The sequence below is a fragment of the Oncorhynchus tshawytscha genome, linkage group LG16 (genome assembly GCF_018296145.1).
Source record: "Oncorhynchus tshawytscha isolate Ot180627B linkage group LG16, Otsh_v2.0, whole genome shotgun sequence".
NCBI lineage: Eukaryota > Metazoa > Chordata > Actinopteri > Salmoniformes > Salmonidae > Oncorhynchus > Oncorhynchus tshawytscha.
The window spans coordinates 459,124-480,206 of NC_056444.1; the positions used below are offsets into that span (position 1 = coordinate 459,124).

General features: G+C 43.2%; 1 protein-coding gene across 1 annotated transcript in view; it reads right to left on the reverse strand.

Annotated features, from left to right (window-relative positions):
• slc22a13b (solute carrier family 22 member 13b) overlaps positions 1-21,083 on the reverse strand; it is an 88,123-nt gene that overhangs the window by 1,817 nt on the left and 65,223 nt on the right. The window contains exons 7-8 of the mRNA XM_042298656.1: positions 7,069-7,283; positions 4,189-4,297 (exon numbers count right to left, since the gene is read on the reverse strand). Of these exons, the coding sequence (XP_042154590.1) occupies positions 4,189-4,297; positions 7,069-7,283 (324 nt within the window). The remainder of the gene's footprint in view (positions 1-4,188; positions 4,298-7,068; positions 7,284-21,083) is intronic.

Here is a 21,083-nt window from a genome sequence, read left to right on the forward strand (position 1 = left end):
AAGCCCCCAGCTGTTCACTGGACACCATATGTGAATTGATTGCCGCCCATCTATCGTCAGAGTTCGCACTGTTAGGTGACCTAAACTGGGACATGCTTATTTAACACACCGGCCGTCCTACAATCTACGCTACATGCCCTCAATCGCACAAATTATCAAGGAACCTACCAGGTACAACCCTAAATACGTAACCCTCTTAGATATCACCCTGACCAACTTGCCCTCTAAATACACCATTGCAGTTTTCAACCAGGACCTCAGCAATCATTGCCTGCGTGCATAATGGGTCTGCGGTAAACCGACCACCCCTCATCACTGTCAAACGCTCCCTAAAACACTTCTCCGAGCAGGCCTTTCTAATCGACCTGGCCCGGGTATCCTGGAAGGATATTGACCTCATTCCGTCAGTAGAGGATGCCTGGGTGCTCCTTTAAATTGCTTTCCTCACCATCTTAAATAAGCATGCCCCATTCAAGAAATTTAGAATTAAGAACAGATATAGCCCTTGGTTCACCCCAGACTTGACTGCCCTTGACCAGTACAAAAACATCCTGTGGCGGACTGCAATAGCATCGAATAGACCCTGCGATATGCAACTTTTCAGGGAAGTCAGGAACCAATACACTCAGTCAGTTAGGAAAGCTAAGGCTAGCTTTTTCAAAAATACATTTGCATCCTGTAGCACTAATTCCAAAATGTTTTGGGACACTGTAAAGTCCATGGCGAATAAGAGCACCTCCTCCCAGCTGCCCACTGCAGTGATGATAGGAAACACTGTCACCACCGATAAATCTACGATAATCAATCATTTCAATAAGCATTTTTCGATGGCTGGCCATGCTTTCCACCTGGCTACCCCTACCCCGGCCAACATCTCAGCACCCCCCCCCTCCCCGCTTCTCCTTCACCCAAATCCAGACAGCCGATGTTCTGTAAGAGCTGCACCCCTACAAATCAGCTGGGCTGGACAATCTGGACCCTCTCTTATCCGCAGAAATTATTGCAACCACTATTACTAGCCTGTTCATCCTCTCTTTCGTATCGTCTGAGATCCCCAAATATTGGAAAGCTGCCGCGGTCATCCCCCTCTTCAAAGGGGGAGACACTCTAGACCCAAACTGTGATAGATCTATATCCATCCTCACCTGCCTTTCTAAAATCTTCGAAAGCCAAGTTAACAAACAGATCACCGACCCTTTCAAATCCCACCGTACCTTCTCCACTATGCAATATGGTTTCCAAGCTGGACATGGGTGCACCTAAGCCACGCTCAAGGTCCTAAGCGATATCAAAACCGCCATCAATAAAAGACAGCACTGTGCAGCCGTCTTCATCGACCTGGCCAAGGCTTTCGACTCTGTCAATCACCATATTCTTAACGACAGACTCAATAACCTTGGATTCTCAAATGATTGCCTCGCCTGGTTCACCAACTACTTCTCAGATAGAGTTCAGTGTGTCAAATCGGAGGGCCTGTTGTCCGGACCTCTGGCAGTCTCTATAGGGGTGCCACAGGGTTCAATTCTCGGGCAGACTCTCTTCTCTGTATACATCAATGATGTCACTCTTGCTGCTGGTGATTCTGTTTTTATTTTTTATTTCCCCTTTATTTAACCAGGTAAGCTAGTTGAGAACAAGTTCTCATTTGCAACTGCGACATGGCCAAGATAAAGCAAAGCAGTGTGACAAAAACAACAACACAGAGTTACACATGGAATAAACAAACATCCACTTCTAAGCAGACGACACCATTCTGTATTCATCTGGCCCTTCTTTGGACACTGTGCTAACAAACCTCCAAACAATCTTCAACGCCATACAACACTCCTTCCGAGGCCTCCAACTGCTTTAAAATGCAAGTAAAACTAAGTTCTCTGTACCGATTGCTGCCCGCACCCATGTAAGTAAGTATGTTGAAACGTTTAGGCCTGTATCTGTGTGTGTTCCAGCCAATGTGTTTTAGCAGTATGAACATCTCACCTCACTACAGAGGAATAGAGTTCAGCTGTAATGAACATACCTCACTACAGTGGGATAGAGCTCATCTGCAATAAACATACCTCACTACAGTGGGATAGAGCTCAGCTGTAATGAACATACCTCACTACAGTGGGATAGAGCTCAGCTGTAATGAACATACCTCACTACAGTGGGATAGAGCTCAGATGTAATAAACATACCTCACTAAAGTGGAATAGTTCTCAGCTGTGTAAACATACCTCACTACAGTGGGATAGAGGTCAGCTGTGTAAACATACCTCACAACAGTGGGATAGAGCTCAGCTGAGTAAACATACCTCACTACAGTGGGATAGAGCTCAGCTGTGTAAACATACCTCACTACAGTGGGATAGAGCTCAGCTGTGTAAACATACCTCACTACAGTGGGATAGAGCTCAGCTGTGTAAACATACCTCACTACAGTGGGATAGAGCTCAGCTGTGTAAACATACCTCACTACAGTGGGATAGAGCTCAGCTGTAATGAACATACCTCACTACAGTGGGATAGAGCTCAGCTGTAATGAACATACCTCACTATAGTGGGATAGAGCTCATCTGTGTAAACATACCTCACTACAGTGGGATAGAGCTCCGCTGTGTAAACATACCTCACTACAGTGGGATAGAGCTCATCTGTAATAAACATACCTCACTACAGTGGGATAGAGCTCAGCTGTAATGAACATACCTCACTACAGTGGGATAGAGCTCAGCTGTGTAAACATACCTCACTAAAGTGGAATAGTTCTCAGCTGTGTAAACATACCTCACTACAGTGGGATAGAGGTCAGCTGTGTAAACATACCTCACTACAGTGGGATAGAGCTCAGCTGAGTAAACATACCTCACTACAGTGGGATAGAGCTCAGCTGTGTAAACATACCTCACTACAGTGGGATAGAGCTCAGCTGTGTAAACATACCTCACTACAGTGGGATAGAGCTCAGCTGTGTAAACATACCTCACTACAGTGGGATAGAGCTCAGCTGTGTAAACATACCTCACTACAGTGGGATAGAGCTCAGCTGTAATGAACATACCTCACTACAGTGGGATAGAGCTCAGCTGTAATAAACATACCTCACTACAGTGGGATAGAGCTCAGCTGTGTAAACATACCTCACTACAGTGGAATAGAGCTCAGCTGTGTAAACATACCTCACTACAGTGGAATAGAGCTCATCTGTAATAAACATACCTCACTACAGTGGGATAGAGCTCAGCTGTAATGAACATACCTCACTACAGTGGGATAGAGCTCAGCTGTAATGAACATACCTCACTACAGTGGGATAGAGCTCATCTGCAATAAACATACCTCACTACAGTGGATAGAGCTCAGCTGTAATGAACATACCTCACTACAGTAGGATAGAGCTCAGCTCTGTAAACATACCTCACTACAGTGGAATAGAGCTCAGCTGTGTAAACATACCTCACTACAGTAGGATAGAGCTCAGCTGTGTAAACATACCTCACTATAGTGGGATAGAGATCAGCTGTAATAAACATACCTCACTACAGTGGGATAGAGCTCAGCTGTGTAAACATACCTCACTCCAGTGGAATAGAGCTCAGCTGTGTAAACATACCTCACTACAGTGGGATAGAGCTCAGCTGTAATTAACATACCTCACTAAAGTGGGATAGAGCTCAGCTGTGTAAACATACCTCACTATAGTGGGATAGATCTCAGCTGTGTAAACATACCTCACTACAGTGGGATAGAGCTCAGCTGTAATGAACATACCTCACTATAGTGGGATAGAGCTCAGCTGTAATGAACATACCTCACTACAGTGGGATAGAGCTCAGCTGTGTAAACATACCTCACTACAGTGGGATAGAGCTCAGCTGTAATGAACATACCTCACTACAGTGGGATAGAGCTCAGCTGTGTAAACATACCTCACTACAGTGGGATAGAGCTCAGCTGTAATAAACATACCTCACTACAGTGGGATAGAGCTCAGCTGTAATGAACATACCTCACTATAGTGGGATAGAGCTCATCTGTGTAAACATACCTCACTACAGTGGGATAGAGCTCCGCTGTGTAAACATACCTCACTACAGTGGGATAGAGCTCAGCTGTGTAAACATACCTCACTACAGTGGGATAGAGCTCAGCTGTAATAAACATACCTCACTACAGTGGGATAGAGCTCAGCTGTAATGAACATACCTCACTACAGTGGGATAGAGCTCTGCTGTGTAAACATAGATGATGGTGAAGGAGGCAGCCAGGGCAAATTTCCCTGACACGGCTATGACCGTCATCACTACTCGCATGTCTGAGGGAGGAGAAACAATCAGACAGAGAATTTGTTAAACGGATTTAATTACAAAAGTGTTACAGGTGCTTAAGAATTAAAACTAGCACATATATTTTTTAAATAATAGTGTGTTGAGTGTCAAACGTGTTTAGAAAATAACACTTAAAGCTAGAATCCTTAATTGGTGAAACAGTCGTTTGTGATATTACAACAAATAACTTGTTATCGCTGCAGGGGCAGTATTGAGTAGCTTGGATGAAAAGGTGCCCATTATAAACGGCCAGCTCCTCAGTCTCAGTTGCTAATATATGCATATTATTAGTATTGGATAGAAAACACTCTGAAGTTTCTAAAACTGTTTGAATTATGAATTATGTCTGTGAGTATAACAGAACTCATATAGCAGGCAAAAACCTGAAAAATTCCACTTCCTGTTTTTTTTTCCTAGGGGTGGCAGATTTTCAACCAAGCTCTCATTGAAATTAAATCAAATCAAATTTATTTGTCACATACACATGGTTAGCAGATGTTAATGCGAGTGTAGCGAAATTACAGCGAGATATGGATGAGTTTTCACTTCCTACGCCTTCCACTAGATGTCAACAGTCAATAGAACTTTGTCTGATGACTCCAATGTGAAGGGGGGTCGAATGAGACAGGAAATAGTCACCACTGCCACGAGTTGACCATGCATTCACCATGCGCGTTCACAGGGGAAGGACTTGCGTTCCACCGGTCATCTGAAGTCATTCTAATTCTCCGGTTGGAAAGTTATTCAAGATATATGTAAACAACATTCTAAAGATTGATTCAGTAAATCGTTTGACATGTTTCTACTTACTGTTATGGAACTTTTGGATATTTTGTCACGTTATAGTGGACGCGCTTTGTGACTTTGGAATTGTTTACCAAAAGCGCTAACCAAAGTACCTAATTGGACATAAATAACGGACATTTTCGAACAAATCAAGCATTTATTGTGGATCTGGGATTCCTAGGACTGCATTCTGATGAAGTTCATCAAAGGTAAGGAAACATTTATCATGTACTTTCTGGTTTTTAATACATGGCGGCTAATTTGTTACTGTTTGTTACTGTTTTTCTGGTGAGCTACTGTTCTGAGCTCCATCTCAGATTATTGCATGGGTTGCTTTTTCCGTAAACTTTTTCTGAAATCTGACACAGCGGTTGCATTAAGGAGAGGTAAATCTATAATTCCATGTGTATAACTTGTATTATCATCTACATTTATGATGAGTATTTCTGTTGAAATGATGTGGCTATGCAAAATCACTTTATATTTTTGGAACTAGTGAATCTAATACGCCAACGTAAACTCAGAGTTTTTTATATAAATTTGAACATTATCAAACAAAACATGCATGTATTGTGTAACATGAAGTCCTATGAGTGTCATCTGATGAAGATAATTAAAGGTTAGTGATTAATTTTATCTTTATTTCTGCTTTTTGTGAATACTATATTTTGCTGGAAAATGGCTGTGCTTATTGTGGTTTGGTGGAGACCTAACATAATCGTTTGTAGTGCTTTTGCCTAAAAGCATATTTGAAATCGGACACTTTGGTGGGATTAACAACGAGAATAGCTTTAAAATGGTATGAGACACGTATGTTTTAGGAATTGTAATTATGAGATTTCTGTGGTTTGAATTTGGCGCCCTCTATTTTCACTGGTAGTTGTCATATCGATCCCGTTAGCAGGATTGCAGCCATAACAAGATAAGTAAACAACAACATGTTTTACTTCCTCAGACATCACGATAGAACAGCAGAATATGTACCGCTGTGGACACTCTTCTACTCCATTAATCAGAATATGTACCGCTGTGGACACTCTTCTACTCCATTAATCAGAATATGTACCGCTGTGGACACTCTTCTACTCCATTAATCAGAATATGTACCGCTGTGGATGCTCCTCTACCCTGTTAATCAGAATATGTACCGCTGTGGACACTCTTCTACTCCATTAATCAGAATATGTACCACTGTGGACACTCTTCTACTCTGTTAATCAGAATATGTACCGCTGTGGACACTCTTCTACTCTGTTAATCAGAATATGTACCACTGTGGACACTCTTCTACTCTGTTAATCAGAATATGTACCGCTGTGGATGCTCCTCTACTCTGTTAATCAGAATATGTACCGCTGTGGATACTACTCTACTCTGTTAATCAGAATATGTACCGCTGTGGACACTCTACTACTCTGTTAATCAGAATATGTACCACTGTGGACACTTCTACTCTGTTAATCAGAATATGTACCGCTGTGGATGCTCCTCTACTCTGGTAATCTGAATATGTACCGCTGTGGATACTACTCTACTCTGTTAATCAGAATATGTACCGCTGTGGATGCTCCTCTACTCTGTTAATCAGAATATGTACCGCTGTGGATGCTCCTCTACTCCGTTAATCAGAATATGTACCGCTGTGGACACTCTTCTACTCTGTTAATCAGAATATGTACCGCTGTGGACACTATTTTACTCTGTTAATCAGAATATGTACCGCTGTGGACACTATTTTACTCTGTTAATCAGAATATGTACCGCTGTGGATGCTCCTCTACTCCGTTTATCAGAATATGTACCGCTGCCGGACGTTCCTCTATGTTGTTTATCAACAAAAGTGCTGGGGCAAAAGAGTGGCGCTGTTTCAACAAATGTGGATTCCATCTTCAAGTGTTAAAACAACCTTAATAATGTGAAAAGTATTAAAATAACAGCATAAAAATCTACTTTCATAAAATACTGATTTTACCATCTGGAACAGCTAGAAGAACAAGACAGGCTGTGCCTCCGAAGAACAGGGCGATGGCCTGACACATCCTCCGTCCAAAGTGTTCTATGAGGGGCAGGGAGCCCAGTCGGGCAGGGAGCTCAGCAATGCCAAAGATCAGCTGGGTCAGATAGATGTCCAGACCAAAGTTACCCACGTTTAGACTCACCCCATAGTACACCAGACTGGTTACAAACCTGAGAGCGAGAGAGAGCAAGAGAAAGTGAGAGAGACCAAAAATTCCAATTGGCTATACTTATATATCATCCTCAGCTCTGGCATCTTCCCCAATATTTGGAACCAAGAACTGATCACCCCAATCCACAAAAGTGGAGACAAATTTGAACCCAATAACTACCGTGGGATATGCGTCAACAAAAACCTTTGGAAAATTCTCTGAATTATCATTAACAGCAGACTCATACATTTCCTCAGTGAAAACAATGTACTGAGCAAATGGCAAATTGGCTTTTTACCAATGACAGACCACATATTCACCCTGCCCACACAAATTGACAAACAAACAAAACAAAACAAAGGCAAAGTCTTCTCATGTTTTGTTGATTTCAAAAAAGCTATTGATTCAATTTGGCATGAGGGTTTCCTATACAAATTGATGGAAAGTGGTGTTGGGGGAGAAACATACCACATCACAAAATCCATGTACACAAACAAGAAGTGTGTGGTTAAGTTTGGCAAAAACACACATTTCTTCCGCAGGGCCGTGGGGTGAGACAGGGATGCAGCTTGAGCCCCACCCTCTTCAACATATATATAAACATATTGACGAGGGCAGCACCCAACCGAACCCGACTAGAATCTGAAGTCAAATGTCTACTGTTTGCTGATGATCTGGTGGTTCTGTCCCCAACTAAGGAGAGCCTACAGCAGCACATAGATCTTCTGCACAGATTATGTCAGACCTGGGGACGGACAGTAGATCTCATTAAGACAAAAAAATAATGGTGTTCCAGAAAAGGTCCAGTTGCCAGGACCACAAATACAAATTCCATCTAGACACTGTTGCCCTAGTGCACACACAAAAACAATACATATCTCGGCCTAAACATAAGTGCCACAGGTAACTTAAACAAAGCTGTGAACGATCTGAGAGACAAGGCAAGAAGGGCATTTTATGCCATCAAAAGGAACATAAAATTCAACATAGCAATTACGATTTGGCGAAAGATCTTGAATAAGTTAAAGAACCCATTGCCCTTTATGGTTGGGAGGCCTCCCCTCTGCTCATTGAGACTCTGCATGCAGAATTCAGCAAAAAATATCCTCTATGTACAAGATAAAACACCAAATAATGCATGCAGAGCAGAATGAGCCGGATACCCGCTAATGATCAAAATCCAGAAAAGAGACGTTAAATTCTACAACCACCTAAAAGGAAGTGATTCCCAAACCTTACATAACAAAGCCATCAACTACAGAGAGATGAACCTGGAGAAAAGTCCCCTAAGCAAGCTGGTCCAAACACAAACTGAACCCACAGAGCCCCAGTGCAGCAACACAAAGGGGACCCAACCAAATCATGATAAAACGAAAAGAGAATTACATGACACATTGGAAAGAATTAACAAAAAAACTGAGAAAACTAGAATGGTATTTGGCCCTAAACAGTGTGTACACAGTGGCAGATTACCTGACCACTGTGACTGACCCAAACTTAAGGAAAGCTTTGACTATGTACAAACTCAGTGAGAATATCCTTGCTATTGAGAAAGGCCGTTGAAGGCAGACCTGGCTCTCAAGAGAATAGAGACTATGTGCACATTGCCCACAAAATGAGGTGGAAACTGAGCTGCACTTCCTAACCTCCTGACAAATATATGACCATACTAGAGACACATATTTCCATCAGGCTACACAGACCCACAAAGAATGAGAAAACAAACCCAATTTTGATAAACCCCCATATCTATTGAGTGAGTGTAATGTTTGAGAGAGAGAGACTAACTAACCTCTCAGATACCAGTGAGTGAGAAAACAACTTTTGGATTGAGTGTCAGTCATGCCATTGTAATTTGAATATGGCAAATCATGGGTAGTTACTGTAAACATTGATGATGGAGAGGGTGCCACAAACAGTCTCATACTGACCAGATACAGCAGAGAATGAGGTACTGACCAGATAGAGCAGAGAATTGGGTACTGACCAGATATAGGAAATAATTGGGTACTGATCAGATAGAGAAGAGAATGAGGTACTGACCAGATAGAGCAGAGAATGAGGTACTGACCAGATATAGGAGATAATGAGGTACTGACCAGATAGAACAGAGAATGAGGTACTGACCAGATAGAACAGAGAATGAGGTACTGACCAGATAGAGCAGAGAATTGGGTACTGACCATATATAGGAAATAATTGGGTACTGACCAGATTGAGACAGAATGAGGTACTGGTCAGATAGAGGAGAGAATGAGGTACTGGCCAGATAGAGAAGAGAATGAGGTACTGACCAGATAGAGCTGAGAATGAGGTACTGACCAGATATAGGAAATAATTGGGTACTGACCAGATAGAGACAGAATGAGGTACTGGTCAGATAGAGGAGAGAATGAGGTACTGGCCAGATAGAGAAGCGAATGAGGTACTGACCCGATAGAGGAGAGAATGAGGTACTGACCAGATAGAGCTGAGAATGAGGTTCTGACCAGATATAGGAGATAATGAGGTACTGACCAGATAGAACAGAGAATGAGGTACTGACCAGATATAGGAGAGAATGAGGTACTGACCAGATAGAGCAGAGAATTGGGTACTGACCAGATATAGGAAATAATTGGGTACTGATCAGATAGAGAAGAGAATGAGGTTCTGACCAGATAGAGCAGAGAATGAGGTACTGACCAGATATAGGAGAGAATGAGGTACTGACCAGATAGAGCAGAGAATTAGGTTCTGACCAGATATAGGAGATAATGAGGTACTGACCAGATAGAGCCGAGAATGAGGTACTGACCAGATATAGGAGAGAATGAGGTACTGACCAGATAGAGCAGAGAATGAGGTTCTGACCAGATAGAGCAGAGAATTTGGTACTGACCGGATAGAGCAGAGAATGAGGTACTGACCAGATAGAGCAGAGAATGAGGTACTGACCAGATATAGGAGAGAATGAGGTGCTGACCAGATAGAGACAGAATGAGGTACTGACCAGATAGAGCTGAGAATGAGGTACTGACCAGAGAGCAGAGAATGAAGTACTGACCAGATCAAGCAGAGAATGAGGTTCTGACCAGATATAGGAGATAATGAGGTACTGACCAGATAGAGCCAAGAATGAGGTACTGACCAGATATGGGAGAGAATGAGGTACTGACCAGATATAGGAGATAGAATGAGGTACTGACCAGATAGAGCAGAGAATTTGGTTCTGACCGGATAGAGCAGAGAATGAGGTACTGACCAGATAGAGCAGAGAATTGGGTACTGACCAGATATAGGAAATAATTGGGTACTGATCAGATAGAGAAGAGAATGAGGTTCTGACCAGATAGAGCAGAGAATGAGGTACTGACCCGATAGAGGAGAGAATGAGGTACTGACCAGATAGAGCTGAGAATGAGGTTCTGACCAGATATAGGAGATAATGAGGTACTGACCAGATAGAACAGAGAATGAGGTACTGACCAGATATAGGAGAGAATGAGGTACTGACCAGATAGAGCAGAGAATTGGGTACTGACCAGATATAGGAAATAATTGGGTACTGATCAGATAGAGAAGAGAATGAGGTTCTGACCAGATAGAGCAGAGAATGAGGTACTGACCAGATATAGGAGAGAATGAGGTACTGACCAGATAGAGCAGAGAATTAGGTTCTGACCAGATATAGGAGAGAATGAGGTACTGACCAGATAGAGCAGAGAATTGGGTACTGACCAGATATAGGAAATAATTGGGTACTGATCAGATAGAGAAGAGAATGAGGTTCTGACCAGATAGAGCAGAGAATGAGGTACTGACCAGATATAGGAGAGAATGAGGTACTGACCAGATAGAGCAGAGAATTAGGTTCTGACCAGATATAGGAAATAATTGGGTACTGACCAGATAGAGACAGAATGAGGTACTGGTCAGATAGAGGAGAGAATGAGGTACTGGCCAGATAGAGAAGCGAATGAGGTACTGACCCGATAGAGGAGAGAATGAGGTACTGACCAGATAGAGCTGAGAATGAGGTTCTGACCAGATATAGGAGATAATGAGGTACTGACCAGATAGAACAGAGAATGAGGTACTGACCAGATATAGGAGAGAATGAGGTACTGACCAGATAGAGCAGAGAATTGGGTACTGACCAGATATAGGAAATAATTGGGTACTGATCAGATAGAGAAGAGAATGAGGTTCTGACCAGATAGAGCAGAGAATGAGGTACTGACCAGATATAGGAGAGAATGAGGTACTGACCAGATAGAGCAGAGAATTAGGTTCTGACCAGATATAGGAGATAATGAGGTACTGACCAGATAGAGCCGAGAATGAGGTACTGACCAGATATGAGAGAATGAGGTACTGACCAGATAGAGCAGAGAGATGAGGTTCTGACCAGATAGAGGAGAGAATTTGGTACTGACCGGATAGAGCAGAGAATGAGGTACTGACCAGATAGAGCAGAGAATGAGGTACTGACCAGATATAGGAGAGAATGAGGTGCTGACCAGATAGAGACAGAATGAGGTACTGACCAGATAGAGCTGAGAATGAGGTACTGACCAGAGAGCAGAGAATGAAGTACTGACCAGATCAAGCAGAGAATGAGGTTCTGACCAGATATAGGAGATAATGAAGTACTGACCAGATAGAGCCAAGAATGAGGTACTGACCAGATAGAGCAGAGAATGAGGTACTGACCAGATATAGGAGATAGAATGAGGTACTGACCAGATAGAGCAGAGAATTAGGTTCTGACCAGATATAGGAGAGAATGAGGTACTGACCAGATAGAGCAGAGAATTGGGTACTGACCAGATATAGGAAATAATTGGGTACTGATCAGATAGAGAAGAGAATGAGGTTCTGACCAGATAGAGCAGAGAATGAGGTACTGACCAGATATAGGAGAGAATGAGGTACTGACCAGATAGAGCAGAGAATTAGGTTCTGACCAGATATAGGAGATAATGAGGTACTGACCAGATAGAGCCGAGAATGAGGTACTGACCAGATATAGGAGAGAATGAGGTACTGACCAGATAGAGCAGAGAATGAGGTTCTGACCAGATAGAGCAGAGAATTTGGTACTGACCGGATAGAGCAGAGAATGAGGTACTGACCAGATAGAGCAGAGAATGAGGTACTGACCAGATATAGGAGAGAATGAGGTGCTGACCAGATAGAGACAGAATGAGGTACTGACCAGATAGAGCTGAGAATGAGGTACTGACCAGAGAGCAGAGAATGAAGTACTGACCAGATCAAGCAGAGAATGAGGTTCTGACCAGATATAGGAGATAATGAGGTACTGACCAGATAGAGCAGAGAATTTGGTTCTGACCGGATAGAGCAGAGAATGAGGTTCTGACCAGATAGAGCAGAGAATTGGGTACTGACCAGATATAGGAAATAATTGGGTACTGATCAGATAGAGAAGAGAATGAGGTTCTGACCAGATAGATCAGAGAATGAGGTACTGACCCCATAGAGGAGAGAATGAGGTACTGACCAGATAGAGCTGAGAATGAGGTTCTGACCAGATATAGGAGATAATGAGGTACTGACCAGATAGAACAGAGAATGAGGTACTGACCAGATATAGGAGAGAATGAGGTACTGACCAGATAGAGCAGAGAATTGGGTACTGACCAGATATAGGAAATAATTGGGTACTGATCAGATAGAGAAGAGAATGAGGTTCTGACCAGATAGAGCAGAGAATGAGGTACTGACCAGATATAGGAGAGAATGAGGTACTGACCAGATAGAGCAGAGAATTAGGTTCTGACCAGATATAGGAGATAATGAGGTACTGACCAGATAGAGCCGAGAATGAGGTACTGACCAGATATAGGAGAGAATGAGGTACTGACCAGATAGGAGCAGAGAATGAGGTTCTGACCAGATAGAGTAGAGAATTTGGTACTGACCGATAGAGCAGAGAACGAGGTACTGACCAGATATAGGAGAGAATGAGGTGCTGACCAGATAGAGACAGAATGAGGTACTGACCAGATAGAGCTGAGAATGAGGTACTGACCAGAGGAGAATGAAGTACTGACCAGATCAAGCAGAGAATGAGGTTCTGACCAGATATAGGAGATAATGAGGTACTGACCAGATAGAGCAGAGAATTTGGTTCTGACCAGATAGAGCAGAGAATGAGGTTCTGACCAGATAGAGCAGAGAATTGGGTACTGACCAGATATAGGAAATAATTGGGTACTGATCAGATAGAGAAGAGAATGAGGTTCTGACCAGATAGAGCAGAGAATGAGGTACTGACCAGATAGAGGAGAGAATGAGGTACTGACCAGATAGAGGAGAGAATGAGGTTCTGACCAGATAGAGCAGAGAATGAGGTACTGACCAGATAGAGCAGAGAATGAGGTACTGACCAGATATAGGAGATAATGAGGTACTGACCAGATAGAACAGAGAATGAGGTACTGACCAGATAGAGCAGAGAATTGGGTACTGACCATATATAGGAAATAATTGGGTACTGACCAGATTGAGACAGAATGAGGTACTGGTCAGATAGAGGAGAGAATGAGGTACTGGCCAGATAGAGAAGAGAATGAGGTACTGACCAGATAGAGCTGAGAATGAGGTACTGACCAGATATAGGAAATAATTGGGTCCTGACCAGATAGAGACAGAATGAGGTACTGGTCAGATAGAGGAGAGAATGAGGTACTGGCCAGATAGAGAAGTGAATGAGGTACTGACCCGATAGAGGAGAGAATGAGGTACTGACCAGATAGAGCTGAGAATGAGGTTCTGACCAGATATAGGAGATAATGAGGTACTGACCAGATAGAACAGAGAATGAGGTACTGACCAGATATAGGAGAGAATGAGGTACTGACCAGATAGAGCAGAGAATTGGGTACTGACCAGATATAGGAAATAATTGGGTACTGATCAGATAGAGAAGAGAATGAGGTTCTGACCAGATAGAGCAGAGAATGAGGTACTGACCAGATATAGGAGAGAATGAGGTACTGACCAGATAGAGCAGAGAATTAGGTTCTGACCAGATATAGGAGATAATGAGGTACTGACCAGATAGAGCCGAGAATGAGGTACTGACCAGATATAGGAGAGAATGAGGTACTGACCAGATATAGGAAATAATTGGGTACTGATCAGATAGAGAAGAGAATGAGGTTCTGACCAGATAGAGCAGAGAATGAGGTACTGACCAGATATAGGAGAGAATGAGGTACTGACCAGATAGAGCAGAGAATTAGGTTCTGACCAGATATAGGAGATAATGAGGTACTGACCAGATAGAGCCGAGAATGAGGTACTGACCAGATATAGGAGAGAATGAGGTACTGACCAGATAGAGCAGAGAATGAGGTTCTGACCAGATAGAGCAGAGAATTTGGTACTGACCGGATAGAGCAGAGAATGAGGTACTGACCAGATAGAGCAGAGAATGAGGTACTGACCAGATATAGGAGAGAATGAGGTGCTGACCAGATAGAGACAGAATGAGGTACTGACCAGATAGAGCTGAGAATGAGGTACTGACCAGAGAGCAGAGAATGAAGTACTGACCAGATCAAGCAGAGAATGAGGTTCTGACCAGATATAGGAGATAATGAGGTACTGACCAGATAGAGCCAAGAATGAGGTACTGACCAGATATGGGAGAGAATGAGGTACTGACCAGATAGAGCAGAGAATGAGGTTCTGACCAGATAGAGCAGAGAATTTGGTACTGACCGGATAGAGCAGAGAATGAGGTACTGACCAGATAGAGCAGAGAATGAGGTACTGACCAGATATAGGAGAGAATGAGGTGCTGACCAGATAGAGACAGAATGAGGTACTGACCAGATAGAGCTGAGAATGAGGTACTGACCAGAGAGCAGAGAATGAAGTACTGACCAGATCAAGCAGAGAATGAGGTTCTGACCAGATATAGGAGATAATGAGGTACTGACCAGATAGAGCCAAGAATGAGGTACTGACCAGATATGGGAGAGAATGAGGTACTGACCAGATATAGGAGATAGAATGAGGTACTGACCAGATAGAGCAGAGAATTTGGTTCTGACCGGATAGAGCAGAGAATGAGGTACTGACCAGATAGAGCAGAGAATTGGGTACTGACCAGATATAGGAAATAATTGGGTACTGATCAGATAGAGAAGAGAATGAGGTTCTGACCAGATAGAGCAGAGAATGAGGTACTGACCAGATAGAGCAGAGAATTAGGTTCTGACCAGATACAGCAGAGAATGAGGTACTGACCAGATAGAGCAGAGAATTGGGTACTGACCAGATATAGGAAATAATTGGGTACTGATCAGATAGAGAAGAGAATGAGGTTCTGACCAGATAGAGCAGAGAATGAGGTACTGACCAGATAGAGCTGAGAATGAGGTACTGACCAGATAGAGGAGAGAATGAGGTACTGACCAGATAGAACAGAGAATGAGGTACTGACCAGATATAGGAGAGAATGAGGTACTGACCAGATAGAGCAGAGAATTGGGTACTGACCAGATATAGGAAATAATTGGGTACTGATCAGATAGAGAAGAGAATGAGGTTCTGACCAGATAGAGCAGAGAATGAGGTACTGACCAGATAGAGCAGAGAATGAGGTACTGACCAGATATAGGAGATAATGAGGTACTGACCAGATAGAGCAGAGAATTGGGTACTGACCAGATATAGGAAATAATTGGGTACTGATCAGATAGAGAAGAGAATGAGGTTCTGACCAGATAGAGCAGAGAATGAGGTACTGACCAGATATAGGAGAGAATGAGGTACTGACCAGATAGAGCAGAGAATTAGGTTCTGACCAGATATAGGAAATAATTGGGTACTGACCAGATAGAGACAGAATGAGGTACTGGTCAGATAGAGGAGAGAATGAGGTACTGGCCAGATAGAGAAGCGAATGAGGTACTGACCCGATAGAGGAGAGAATGAGGTACTGACCAGATAGAGCTGAGATTGAGGTTCTGACCAGATATAGGAGATAATGAGGTACTGACCAGATAGAACAGAGAATGAGGTACTGACCAGATATAGGAGAGAATGAGGTACTGACCAGATAGAGCAGAGAATTGGGTACTGACCAGATATAGGAAATAATTGGGTACTGATCAGATAGAGAAGAGAATGAGGTTCTGACCAGATAGAGCAGAGAATGAGGTACTGACCAGATATAGGAGAGAATGAGGTACTGACCAGATAGAGCAGAGAATTAGGTTCTGACCAGATATAGGAGATAATGAGGTACTGACCAGATAGAGCCGAGAATGAGGTACTGACCAGATATGAGAGAATGAGGTACTGACCAGATAGAGCAGAGAATGAGGTTCTGACCAGATAGAGGAGAGAATTTGGTACTGACCGGATAGAGCAGAGAATGAGGTACTGACCAGATAGAGCAGAGAATGAGGTACTGACCAGATATAGGAGAGAATGAGGTGCTGACCAGATAGAGACAGAATGAGGTACTGACCAGATAGAGCTGAGAATGAGGTACTGACCAGAGAGCAGAGAATGAAGTACTGACCAGATCAAGCAGAGAATGAGGTTCTGACCAGATATAGGAGATAATGAAGTACTGACCAGATAGAGCCAAGAATGAGGTACTGACCAGATAGAGCAGAGAATGAGGTACTGACCAGATATAGGAGATAGAATGAGGTACTGACCAGATAGAGCAGAGAATTAGGTTCTGACCAGATATAGGAGAGAATGAGGTACTGACCAGATAGAGCAGAGAATTGGGAACTGACCAGATATAGGAAATAATTGGGTACTGATCAGATAGAGAAGAGAATGAGGTTCTGACCAGATAGAGCAGAGAATGAGGTACTGACCAGATATAGGAGAGAATGAGGTACTGACCAGATAGAGCAGAGAATTAGGTTCTGACCAGATATAGGAGATAATGAGGTACTGACCAGATAGAGCCGAGAATGAGGTACTGACCAGATATAGGAGAGAATGAGGTACTGACCAGATAGAGCAGAGAATGAGGTTCTGACCAGATAGAGCAGAGAATTTGGTACTGACCGGATAGAGCAGAGAATGAGGTACTGACCAGATAGAGCAGAGAATGAGGTACTGACCAGATATAGGAGAGAATGAGGTGCTGACCAGATAGAGACAGAATGAGGTACTGACCAGATAGAGCTGAGAATGAGGTACTGACCAGAGAGCAGAGAATGAAGTACTGACCAGATCAAGCAGAGAATGAGGTTCTGACCAGATATAGGAGATAATGAGGTACTGACCAGATAGAGCCAAGAATGAGGTACTGACCAGATATGGGAGAGAATGAGGTACTGACCAGATAGAGCAGAGAATGAGGTTCTGACCAGATAGAGCAGAGAATTTGGTACTGACCGGATAGAGCAGAGAATGAGGTACTGACCAGATAGAGCAGAGAATGAGGTACTGACCAGATATAGGAGAGAATGAGGTGCTGACCAGATAGAGACAGAATGAGGTACTGACCAGATAGAGCTGAGAATGAGGTACTGACCAGAGAGCAGAGAATGAAGTACTGACCAGATCAAGCAGAGAATGAGGTTCTGACCAGATATAGGAGATAATGAGGTACTGACCAGATAGAGCCAAGAATGAGGTACTGACCAGATATGGGAGAGAATGAGGTACTGACCAGATATAGAGATAGAATGAGGTACTGACCAGATAGAGCAGAGAATTTGGTTCTGACCGGATAGAGCAGAGAATGAGGTACTGACCAGATAGAGCAGAGAATTGGGTACTGACCAGATATAGGAAATAATTGGGTACTGATCAGATAGAGAAGAGAATGAGGTTCTGACCAGATAGAGCAGAGAATGAGGCACTGACCCGATAGAGGAGAGAATGAGGTACTGACCAGATAGAGCTGAGAATGAGGTTCTGACCAGATATAGGAGATAATGAGGTACTGACCAGATAGAACAGAGAATGAGGTACTGACCAGATATAGGAGAGAATGAGGTACTGACCAGATAGAGCAGAGAATTGGGTACTGACCAGATATAGGAAATAATTGGGTACTGATCAGATAGAGAAGAGAATGAGGTTCTGACCAGATAGAGCAGAGAATGAGGTACTGACCAGATATAGGAGAGAATGAGGTACTGACCAGATAGAGCAGAGAATTAGGTTCTGACCAGATATAGGAGAGAATGAGGTACTGACCAGATAGAGCAGAGAATTGGGTACTGACCAGATATAGGAAATAATTGGGTACTGATCAGATAGAGAAGAGAATGAGGTTCTGACCAGATAGAGCAGAGAATGAGGTACTGACCAGATATAGGAGAGAATGAGGTACTGACCAGATAGAGCAGAGAATTAGGTTCTGACCAGATATAGGAAATAATTGGGTACTGACCAGATAGAGACAGAATGAGGTACTGGTCAGATAGAGGAGAGAATGAGGTACTGGCCAGATAGAGAAGCGAATGAGGTACTGACCCGATAGAGGAGAGAATGAGGTACTGACCAGATAGAGCTGAGAATGAGGTTCTGACCAGATATAGGAGATAATGAGGTACTGACCAGATAGAACAGAGAATGAGGTACTGACCAGATATAGGAGAGAATGAGGTACTGATCAGATAGAGAAGAGAATGAGGTACTGATCAGATAGAGAAGAGAATGAGGTTCTGACCAGATAGAGCAGAGAATTAGGTTCTGACCAGATATAGGAGATAATGAGGTACTGACCAGATAGAGCCGAGAATGAGGTACTGACCAGATATGAGAGAATGAGGTACTGACCAGATAGAGCAGAGAATGAGGTTCTGACCAGATAGAGGAGAGAATTTGGTACTGACCGGATAGAGCAGAGAATGAGGTACTGACCAGATAGAGCAGAGAATGAGGTACTGACCAGATATAGGAGAGAATGAGGTGCTGACCAGATAGAGACAGAATGAGGTACTGACCAGATAGAGCTGAGAATGAGGTACTGACCAGAGAGCAGAGAATGAAGTACTGACCAGATCAAGCAGAGAATGAGGTTCTGACCAGATATAGGAGATAATGAAGTACTGACCAGATAGAGCCAAGAATGAGGTACTGACCAGATAGAGCAGAGAATGAGGTACTGACCAGATATAGGAGATAGAATGAGGTACTGACCAGATAGAGCAGAGAATTAGGTTCTGATAGATAGAATGAGGTACTGACCAGATAGAGCAGAGAATTGGGTACTGACCAGATATAGGAAATAATTGGGTACTGATCAGATAGAGAAGAGAATGAGGTTCTGACCAGATAGAGCAGAGAATGAGGTACTGACCAGATATAGGAGAGAATGAGGTACTGACCAGATAGAGCAGAGAATTAGGTTCTGACCAGATATAGGAGATAATGAGGTACTGACCAGATAGAGCCGAGAATGAGGTACTGACCAGATATAGGAGAGAATGAGGTACTGACCAGATAGAGCAGAGAATGAGGTTCTGACCAGATAGAGCAGAGAATTTGGTACTGACCGATAGAGCAGAGAATGAGGTACTGACCAGATAGAGCAGAGAATGAGGTACTGACCAGATATAGGAGAGAATGAGGTGCTGACCAGATAGAGACAGAATGAGGTACTGACCAGATAGAGCTGAGAATGAGGTACTGACCAGAGAGCAGAGAATGAAGTACTGACCAGATCAAGCAGAGAATGAGGTTCTGACCAGATATAGGAGATAATGAAGTACTGACCAGATAGAGCCAAGAATGAGGTACTGACCAGATAGAGCAGAGAATGAGGTACTGACCAGATATAGGAGAGAATGAGGTACTGACCAGATAGAGCAGAGAATTAGGTTCTGACCAGATATAGGAGAGAATGAGGTACTGACCAGATAGAGCAGAGAATTGGGTACTGACCAGATATAGGAAATAATTGGGTACTGATCAGATAGAGAAGAGAATGAGGTTCTGACCAGATAGAGCAGAGAATGAGGTACTGACCAGATATAGGAGAGAATGAGGTACTGACCAGATAGAGCAGAGAATTAGGTTCTGACCAGATATAGGAGATAATGAGGTACTGACCAGATAGAGCCGAGAATGAGGTACTGACCAGATATAGGAGAGAATGAGGTACTGACCAGATAGAGCAGAGAATGAGGTTCTGACCAGATAGAGCAGAGAATTTGGTACTGACCGGATAGAGCAGAGAATGAGGTACTGACCAGATAGAGCAGAGAATGAGGTACTGACCAGATATAGGAGAGAATGAGGTGCTGACCAGATAGAGACAGAATGAGGTACTGACCAGATAGAGCTGAGAATGAGGTACTGACCAGAGAGCAGAGAATGAAGTACTGACCAGATCAAGCAGAGAATGAGGTTCTGACCAGATATAGGAGATAATGAGGTACTGACCAGATAGAGCAGAGAATTTGGTTCTGACCGGATAGAGCAGAGAATGAGGTACTGACCAGATAGAGCAGAGAATTGGGTACTGACCAGATATAGGAAATAATTGGGTACTGATCAGATAGAGAAGAGAATGAGGTTCTGACCAGATAGAGCAGAGAATGAGGTACTGACCCGATAGAGGAGAGAATGAGGTACTGACCAGATAGAGCTGAGAATGAGGTTCTGACCAGATATAGGAGATAATGAGGTACTGACCAGATAGAACAGAGAATGAGGTACTGACCAGATATAGGAGAGAATGAGGTACTGACCAGATAGAGCAGAGAATTGGGTACTGACCAGATATAGGAAATAATTGGGTACTGATCAGATAGAGAAGAGAATGAGGTTCTGACCAGATAGAGCATAGAATGAGGTACTGACCAGATATAGG